Source organism: Schistocerca gregaria, chromosome 4, assembly GCF_023897955.1.
Source record: "Schistocerca gregaria isolate iqSchGreg1 chromosome 4, iqSchGreg1.2, whole genome shotgun sequence".
Classification (NCBI taxonomy): Eukaryota; Metazoa; Arthropoda; class Insecta; order Orthoptera; family Acrididae; genus Schistocerca; species Schistocerca gregaria.
The window spans coordinates 560797645-560808310 of NC_064923.1; the positions used below are offsets into that span (position 1 = coordinate 560797645).

Below are 10666 nucleotides of genomic sequence, written 5' to 3' on the forward strand. Positions count from 1 at the left end.
CCTACACCAACGTTCTGTTACACAGTCTGCATTTCGCAGTTTGATACCAGATCAGAATTCATTCTTCACTGACGAAGATTCCACAGACCCTTGACACCCTGTTAACGTATTATTCGTCTTACGTGACAACAAACAGCCCTATACCCATTTCACTTCAACATTTTAGACGACAGCCATTTGCTGAAGCATGGTGTATTAGTGCCAGTTTTTGAATCATAAAAACATTTATCGTAGGTAGTAGTATTTATAAATAGAAATCAATAGTTCATAGAAATAGAGAAACCATTCTCATTTGAATAAAGTGATAAACACGTTATCTGAGAGAAAATAATTTCGTTGCTGTTATTGCTTTGCTATCTACCATCAGACCTCGTGTTTAAAACAACGTAGCAGGCTTTTCCAGGGAATTGTCTGGCGCAACTTCAGGAAACAAATGACCATGATGCCTCATACGAAACGGATATAAAATTATCGAAGTGCATTTCTTAATTTCCTTTCCTTTAAAAAGTTGAGGTCTGCTGTATGTTGCACTTTAGCCTATGAACTAATTATAGTGAAAATTTTGTGGCGTCCGACGTTCTACATACGCACGTCCTTATCAGCGATGGAAAATCTCCTCCAGTGAAAAGGGCAAGGAGCTTCTGCGAGTTGAAATTTGTGTTGCCGCCAGTCAGCAGTATAAGTACGAGGTCTTTCTCAGTTGTGCCGTCTCGTTCGAGATGCGTGACGGTCGCGTCCCATCTCTCTTTTTCCAAGCACGAGCCCTAACGATAATCTATGTTAGACCCCTCGAACAAAAAACCGTGCCCGATGGTTGTAACAAAGCACAGGTCAAGCCCGTATACAAAAACAATAGTAAGAGTGGTCCACAAAACTACCGTCCATATTTGTTGTAGAATCTTACAACATAATCTGAGCTCAAATATAATTGCGTATCTTGGAGAGAATGGCCTTCCCATGCCAAGCAGCACTGATGCCGAAAACATCGGTCATCTGGAAACAAACTATTACTTTTCTCACCTCATACACTATAAGCTTTGGGTCAAAACCGTCAAGTAAACGCACTGTTTCTTGATTTGACTCAGTATCACAACTACGTCTATTGTCAAAAGTTCGGTCATATGGAGTATCAAGTTAAATTTGTGACTGGATTGAGGACATTTTGGTAGGGAGGACATAACATGTTATCTTGGATGATGGGTCATCGTCGGATGTAGAAGTAATTTTGGGTAAGCCCCAGGGAAGCGTGTAGGGGCCCTTGCTGTTCATATTGTATGTTGGTGACATTAAAGACATTGTTAATAGTAACCTCAGACTTGCTTAAATGTGATGCTGTCCTAATGCGTTCCTGTTTAGACAATAGTGCATTAAACCCATATGTATACATGACTGAATAAACTTGCCATGTTTCAAGGTGACAGTTTTCACTCGACAAAGCGGATATTTGAGAAATTTACTCACCAATGTGTTATTCACTTGTATTCTATCTCCATATTTTACGTATTCCCTTCATTATTTGCACATAAACTTTCGGATTAGCTTTTTTTATCCACAATCGAGCAGCTCTGACGTGTATGGTTCCCAGTAAGTTGATGTATTAAAAATGTCAATGAAACACAAAATTTTAACATAATGCCCTGAATTGCGAGCTAAGTATATGTAGATCATACAGGTGGAGTACCAAAAACCTAGGGCACAATTTTAGTAAAGGTGGACTGAATCACACTAAAATTCCCGTTAGAGCCTATAGACTAAACTATTAGTTTAGTGTATTTTCAGAGGTTTACTGATGTAATTCTGCTTTATTAAACGTGTCTTTTAAGTGTTAATTTCCAAGTGGTTTAGAACGTCTCTTCAAGTGACCTTGCCCTGCGGCATTGACTTTCTTGCGGATCGTATTATTTACACTAAAACAAGCCATGCATTAGTTATCATTTTGGATTAGAACTTACTGATGAACTGGAAGTCGATACTACTAACAACGATTTCGACCAGTTAAAATCGTGTTTAGCCCTCGATCTCAACTGCTACAAAATGCTACCATATAAAATCCGAAGAATTCCACGACAAAAAGTTCTGTTATTTTCAATAAAGTATACTCACAATCCACTTCACTGTACTGACTACAAGTCAGTTCTGATGACTTGGTGATACCCAGAGAAAACCACTGCACGTCTTCAGCACTAAGATGAGAGGAGCAATGATCTTTTCGTAAGTATTTTCATTAAAAAATGAATTCTAAGGATAACTGATATTGGTCACCAGGACTGAAGTTGTTAATTCAGCAGTTTACATTCGGAAGAAACTAAAATATATTAAAGAAACGTTTGTATTTAGTACTGTACAGTTTCTTGTAGGGGAGATGGATGCAAGCAAGACCGTAACAGTTTATGATTTTAACTATCAACAACTAAGTATTCGGTAATAATTATTGATGTTACAACAGTGTGAAATTTACGTGTACTTGCACATGAATGCAAGTTAAATCACACCACGGTAACGTAATGTGCTACCATTAAAAACAGAATCTTTCGGGAAACGGCTTATAGACATTGTCGTTATTGATGTTTATGCAGATTGGAATCTCCTTGGCCGTAAATGGACGTCTCTTTGAAATTGAAAAAGTCTGTAAGTAACTTAACCAAAAATCGCAACCAAGAGTTATAAACTACAACGCTGGGACTAAAACACGCTTGTACACAGATAGGACTGTTACCCCCCAAAACAATTTATTCTAAAAACGAGTGTAATATTTAATGGTCTTGCCTTGGAATAAAAGCGCAGCCGTCCATTTCTGCGACGAAAAAGGTTACACAGTTTCTTCATGTCTCTTTTAACATGTACAAATATGTCTCACCATTACACCGTCCTGCGACATTCTTTTTGAAGTGGCAGTGGCAAAATTACTTCATCTAACTACAGATTACATAAAAAAGATTGGAGAACTTTTACGAAATCCCGAAATTGTCTCACATTGCGAGAGAAAATTTCGAAATTTGGGTCGCATTAGCTCCAAATTTCACCACAATTCTACCCAACGACATTGTGGAAATGCCACATAATGATAAGGTGATCAGAACCCTTCTTGCCCACTTTTCAGCCTTTCGTTTGCCTCTTCCACAATGGAGGTCAGAACCGCGACACCTGCCGTGGAAATCACGCGGTTTTCTTATTAGTGGCCGAAGACACTGCTACTCCAAAAGGACTTCATGGGTTGGCATAAAGGGCGTCAACGAAACCACCCCTTCCCTTGGGGCGTTGAAACCCACGCGTTTCGCCGTCGGAAACGACAGTTGGCAGTGCGATGACCAACAGGACGACTTTTTTCGACAACGTTAGACGCTGTTGTCGCACCACTGGCGTTACAACCCTTGTGTATGGACATCGCAGTGCTTCAACCCGACTGAACGTCATCTCACCATTTTGGAGTGTGGTGAGACACAATTTACGCTCTCGTATGCGTGGTGAAACCACTAGGGACCCTTCAAAGCCATTCAGCGAGATTCGAACGTGAACGGGTTTCATTTTCGGCTCTTCTGTTTCGTGCCTTCCTGTGGCGTCATCACGTGGGGTAGTACGAAAACACGCGCGTGAATAAAATGACAGTTCGGCTATACTCTCGGAGCCACCCACGCTCCTCTGTTACGAATTTTAAAAATGAACCTATCAGTAACTTCAACATAAATTTAGTTTCGCACCTGCTCTAGCACCTGATGTTAGGCAAACCGACCCTAAGGAGTATCGAAGGGGTTGCCTCTCCCACAGGCGCTAGAATAGCGGCAAGGCTGAAGTGTAACCTTAGTATCCACCAAGAGGCCTTGATAAAACAACCGAGTGCTGTCTCCTTACCAATATGCCCATTCTTTTCAATATAGCATTTGATGCCAACGAAACATTATGTTTCGAACACCTATTACTTGCACTGCAAGAATTCCCAAGTACATCACGAGACGTTACCGAAACAAAATATAGTTACCCTTTGCTCTGGACATTGAACATGTACATCGAACATGAAGTGAATCAGCATCAGAATTTGCATGCATGACCCCAAGTCTTGGCTTGTATCTTTTGCCAGGAATGGACACCAGCAACTATGAAACCGGAAATGTTTGTCGTCGCAGGTGATCATTCCATGATAATCTGCCACTGGAATCAGCTAGGTTTGCAGCAAACCAGCGCCACGACGACACTGCCTTCCGGGAGCAGCAGATACTTCCAGCGGCCATATTCAGCTGACACCGCATTGAATTTCCACAACTATCTCCTTTGGCTACGCCGATATTTCCTGTTGTGGTGACTGGGCTGCTACAGACGTCATCCCTTTCCATACGCTAAGATATAGAAATCAGCGAGCAAGGGCGAAAGCAATATTACACCACAGCAGATCGTATCCATCACTACCATAGATAAGTGAGTGGGGTTACTCTCAACGGTCTCCCTCCTGCAGCATCAAACCGTGGATTGTCCACATTACTTCGAAAACTATGAGTCTATTAAAAGAGGGAGACATTTGGTATATCCATCTCACATCAAGATTCACCATGACAAGAAGTAAAATATAATCTACCAGTGGCACCACCAGATACTGGTTCAAGTACCCACCTGTTTCACTGCCAGTGGTGTGTCAGGGCAGTCGCTCACACTTTGACCGACAGTTACCATTCTGCGAAGATAACGAGAGTGTTGTTCCACTCGCCATCTTCCTTCACTCGCACCCTCTCGATCTTTGCTTACCTCATAACTTGTCAAACTGAACAGTAATTCTACTGCCTGTGTGGTAGAGCCCAGGAGAGCATGTTTTTGGAAAAGTAAAGTGTGTGTCAGCAACATCACAAAAGTTAAATTGAAAAAGAAACATAATACTTGCCGCATAGTCTCTGTTGATACGAGGATTACGAGTATTAATGGAGCAACAGAGTTTATTGACTCTCTGCATTCTGTCATTTACCGGAAATTTCTTTTTCATATCTTGAATCAATAAGGAAATAAGAGGTGGGTGTCTTGCTCGCCCCTTTTACTTACATTTCATCATGGGTTAACAGAAGAAATGAACCATTGGTAAAACTAAGGACTAAAATAAACATTCAATTACACAGAATATGTCGCATTGTAAAACCTCATTCTGAAAACAAATCCATATCTCTTTCATTAAACATGTCATGTTACCTCTCTAAATTCACTAGACATGTTCAAACTGCTTCAGCCATTTCATTTGGATACTCCCACCTAGATGCATTGCATTTCATTTTTTATTATTGTTTGTAATGATTGTGTTTTCGCTTCTCTTGCTTCTAGTCTTGTTTGTATTCCCTGTGGTAACCTTTTCTGCTGATTGTTTCTGTCTGTCCACTGAATTAAATAAATGGCATGCCTGCTCGATTCCTTCCCTAATTCTTTCATCCATTTTCAAGTCTCCACAGACACTTAATTTAGAAACCTGTGCTACATGCTCTCAGTCAACTAAAGTACTATACATCTATTTTAATTTTTTTCTTTATCACGGTTTTTGTTTTCCAGCAGTCAATTTAGTTCCTTTCTCATATCATTCCTACACATACTTCAATAATCAGACATTACTTTAATGTGCTTGAATGATATTTATTGATCCGTACATCCTAGTATACAGCGTCAAAATGCAGTGTTGTGATCAAACAACCAACACGTGTTCGTTGTCCACGGATGCAGCTCTTCACTCAATTTCCAGGGAGAGCAGTTCGTCGCGAGCTGCAGCGTAGTCGCTGTAGATGTCTGGGCTGGAGTACTCCTGGAACAGCTGGTCGTAGCTCTGGTGGTAGTTGTACGCCAGCAACATGGCAGCTGCCGCTCTAGGGTACAGCGACTGCACAGAAAGAGATAACACGTCACTGTGACTTCTTCTGTCTCTGTTACTTACGTCTAATTTCACTCTAGACAAAAATAAATCTCAACGAAGCCAGAGTTAAAACTTCGAGCACATCTAATAAATGAGAGCAATATTTGTGAATAGAATGTTGGAAGCCTTACAGAAAGAACGAACAGAATGGCAAAACTTTCACGTTTCAAGACTGCCCGTATCAGGAGAATAAATAGATTCTGATACAAAAAATTCACATTTACAGAAATTGATAACTACACTAACTATAAGAAGCTCTTCTAGAATAAAACATTTAGTCGATCGGTCTTCTGAATGGTTTCATGCACCAGCCACATGTTTCTCTCAAATGCCAATTTCTTCATCTCAGAGTACCACCAAGATGGAACATCCCCAACATAATGTCGTATGGAGGTTGAACCAAAACTTGCACACACTGGAGAACCATGGCAATTTATTTTACACTAACACCACAAAAGGATATGCAACAAGAGATTGTCCTTTATATTTTTCAGTAGAGTGTGGAGAACAGGCTATAATCACACTATACCGACCATAAGAGTTTCACAAAATCAGCTATTCAAGAAGCTGAGGAAGAAAGGTTCAAGTGCAAGGGTTTCCTATTGTTCATAGGGAATACGTCTTCCAAAGTAGATTGCAGCCTGTCTAAATACGAATATAAAATCAAAGTTATTTCTATATGGAAGGCATAAGTGTATGAGATTTCTGGTTAGTTTGAATGTTCGTGTATTTGATGTAGTTTACATACAGTTCTAGAATGTCGCAGGAGTTAACGATGACATACCCCTGTGATACACTGGCTGTGCTCGAGCACTTTATTCAGTCACGCCACGTTAGGGACGCAAGAATATCTAGATTTTCACAACTGTATAGCCCTTCTCGGATTTACTTATGGGGGAAGCGACTCAAATATTTTTCACGGGTGATTTAATAATCGTGATGATGATTTTAGTGTTGGTAAAACTGTGGAATCCAGCACTGACCGTAGTTAGCTCTCATACACAACTGTACTGCTATCCCTGCTACCGCAATTTGTGGCACTATATCCTTTACGAAAAACATACCTCTTGCAGCGGTGTAATACTTCTTCCCGTGCATTCACATGCAGATCGGTCGTCATATAACTGTATAAAGCTGACAGGTGCGGATTACTGTCACTCTTTATCGCTCGCTCAGAAGATGCTGAATGACTTACAGCAGAACCTTTGGCAAAGGAGAAAATTCGTTTACGATTGAATTCTCGCAATATTACGTAAAAAGAAGGAAGAACATTTTGGTGGAGGGAACTGATGCAGCAACCAAACACTGATCGGAAAGTAAAGGCATGATGACTTCAGTTCACAGGACATCGGGCTTGCCTGCATGAACAGCGTGTAGCCAAACCTGCATTATTCTTGTAGAAATAATAAACAGCTAGTTCTGTTGCAAAATGGAGGTTTATTTAAACCTGTCTGGCATGGGTTTAAATAAACCTTATATTTTGCAGCTGATTGTTCTTTATTTTTTCCTCAATAAAATTTGATCCCACGGTTGCCGCTCCATTCTTATAAAACATTTATAACCAGTAATGGTGTAAAACCCTAAGAAACTCGTTCGCTTGGCAGGCTCAGAAAGTGCGAACTGGATGAAATCGCGAAAGGTCTACAACAGCTTATGCCCGTATCGAAATAAATCCAAAGAGACCAAGAGTGAAATTAGTGTAGATCGATTCTACTGTCGACACAGTCTTCAAGACTGGTAAACAGTGAATAAGTAAACAGATGCTTTCCTCATTTCCTTAACATTAACTGGTGTTCAGATTCGATCTTTACAATGAATTTGGATCCATCTAACAACGTTAGTTACTATGACCGATTTCTATTAACTCCCAATCATAATGCTCAGTACGCCACTTGGGCCGAACAGGGCAGTAGATGAAACCTGATACAGCGACTAGAAAATCGTACAAGAGGTAAAACTGTTCAAGTATTCACTTAGTCTAAGACCTGTAATACAAATAAAGCGGTCACACAAAACGCAATATAATCGTTCATCTTCCAGACACCACACATGGAAGATGTGTCTAATCTTGACTCTGCCCACTGTAAGTCCTCACCGTCACCCGGCTTTCCTCCATGACAGCCGGCAGCTCGGCAGTGGCGTTTGAGATGCCGATGTAAGCAAAGTCGAGGATCCAGCCGTGCAGCCGCTGCAGGTCTGGTGCCACTGTCTCCGGCAGGTGGACGAACGCCTCGTCCAGAGTCCAAATGCCACTGTCCTTCTGCTGTCCAGCACCTGTTCTCAAGTTTCCCTGTGAACCATATCCACACATTGGTGAGTTAACGCCGTTTAATTCTGGTGTTTAATTCCGGCAGAAAAATCATAATGGTACACAACAGAATCTTACTTGTGAATTGAAGTGTTTCATGGATCTCAAGCCCCCCTTGACAGCAGAAGAGAAGTTGCGGTAGGCTGTGGCCAGCACTAGCAGGGTGTTGTCGAATGAATCATTGACTCCACTCTGGATGTTGATAACAGTGTATTCTATGCCCTCCTGCGCGTTGAGAATCTGCCTGTAAGTCCCCCGGGCTGAATTTTCTGTCTGGAAGCCGATTCCGGCCGTCATGCTGGCAAGGTAAGAAGAGACAGCGGCTATCATCATCTCCTTCATGGCTGTACCATTCACAGAGTAGTATGATATGCTGGGAGCTGGGATGACCCGTGTCGCATTCACGAAAGCTCCCTCCATTGAAGCTGCGTCCCCTGTGGACAAGACCATACTCTCTGTATGCAATGTAGGTTTCACGCCTTGTCGATTTCGTTCAGAATTAACGGTCGCCAGATTTACTTATAGGTGAAGTATTCACATACAGATAAACAAAGGATGGTTCAGAGATCTATCCTTCACGTGATATATACACTTGCTGATATCTGAACAAGGTATGTAGATGATAGTAGGTTGCACATGCCTACAGTCACTTTTTATTAGACCAAAAAACTTGATCAAGCATTATTAATAATTTCAAATACCCACCTCTTCCTATGAATTCTCTTCTTGACATTCCTCTCATTGCTTTTCCTCTACTTACCTATCAGTGACATTTGTCTCATCTTAAGTGTCAGTTATATTCAACACAAATCTGTTCCACCCAACGTGCTGCCTACCTCGACTCCCAACGGCACACTCTCTCTGACTCCGATTCACACTTTTTTTCTTCCTTTCTTCTTTATTTTGAAAAAAGCAATGGTGTTCCAATCCTAAAACATGGATTGGTAGGACTGCAATGTTCGATGAATCCACCTCTCCCAAAGAACCTGCAACGCTGATAAAAATGATAAGCTTACAGTTGGCGGTGACTGAGGCAGGGTGCTGTGGATTAGCACATGACGTCATGACGAGAACACAACCAAGGAGAATCGATGTGTTCTCTCCATTAAAGTGAACCAATGCTAGAAAGCACTCTGGAAATTTCTCAAAAGAACCATTGCTTGAAAAAACTGCTGAATGAGAGAGAAATGTGCATTCATTAACAGTAGCGTCTTCTTTCAAATTCTCTCCCAGACATCCAGCTTTTGTTTGGTTCCCCGAAATCCCTTAAGGCCAACGCCAGACATTTTTCCCCTCTCCCATTCTCCACTAATCCTTTCTTGTGCTACACCTTCAATCATCGTTTATTCGTCGTCGAAACATAATGTTCCATCTATTTATCCTTGTGTTTGTAACCTAACCACTTCCTCGGTATATGCCACATCACTATCTTCAATTAAAATTATCGTTCACAGCTATCATTGTTGAGGCTCTCTTCTAGGACCCCTCTATGATCAGATGCTTCTAAAACTTTGTAAGTAACGTTGTGGTGGAGGCATAATTATTAGAATCATATTAGGCTCAAACGTTTCAATGAATTTGTGCCCCATTCTACGCTGCTGATGAGGTGAATGCGTTGAATACCGTATGTCACAAAGTTCTCCGACAGCTTAGATTTACTGAATGGTGAGTCGATCTTTGAACGACGTGACATAATAACTAAATATAAATGGGAAAGTGCAGTTTGCTTCTGGATATAGCTTACCTGGGGAGACGGCAAGACAGGTGGCTGCGATGACAACAGCAAACGTGGTCTTCATGTTGAGGATGTAGGTCTCCAAATGTGCCTCTTGCTAGTCTTCATTTCCTATATATACCCGGTATTCTGTACCGTGATACTGTGAACGTCACAAGTGTTTTCATTAAATTAGTGGAAACGTTTAGTTATCTCTCCCTCGGAGTATGAAATGGCTTAAGGTTAGATAAAAGTACCTGTCCTTCAATTTTTCATATCACATTTTCTGTGGCTTACAGGTTCCTGATAACAGTCGTACCGACATACATACGGCTATCACTAAACTCCATCTCAATTGCCAAATGGAAAATAATGCTTATCTTACCTGATAGACACATCCGTATGAATGAATTTTAATCGTGCGGTAGCGTTCTCGCTTCCCACGCCCGGGTTCCCGGGTTCGATTCCCGGCGGGTCAGGGATTTTCTCTGCCTCGTGATGGCTGGGTGTTGTGTGATGCCCTTAGGTTAGTTAGGTTTAAGTAGTTCTAAGTTCAGGGGACTGATGATCATAGATGTTAAGTCCCATAGTGCTCAGAGTCATTTGAACCAATGAATTTTAAACTGAATAACACCGATTAGCAACTTGTTTGTAAAATATAGCGACAATGACGCATATACACTGAATGTCGTTAGTTGGCTGGTTTGATTTCGTAAGAAGTCTAGACTTGCTCTAAAGGATCGCTCGAGTTACCAGTTGCACTTCAGCGCAA

At 41.2% G+C, this 10666-nt stretch overlaps 1 protein-coding gene across 1 annotated transcript; it reads right to left on the reverse strand.

The window, feature by feature from the left end:
- Nucleotides 1-5577: 5577 nt before the first annotated feature.
- On the reverse strand, nt 5578-10013 carry LOC126266732 (uncharacterized). The gene is made up of 4 exons (XM_049971218.1): nt 9925-10013; nt 8259-8614; nt 7968-8162; nt 5578-5839 (listed from the first exon to the last, which is right to left on the reverse strand). The coding sequence occupies exons 1-4, from the start codon at nt 9977-9979 to the stop codon at nt 5690-5692; spliced, it is 756 nt and encodes a 251-aa protein (XP_049827175.1). The 5' UTR covers nt 9980-10013; the 3' UTR covers nt 5578-5689.
- Between the last annotated feature and the right edge of the window lie 653 nt (nt 10014-10666).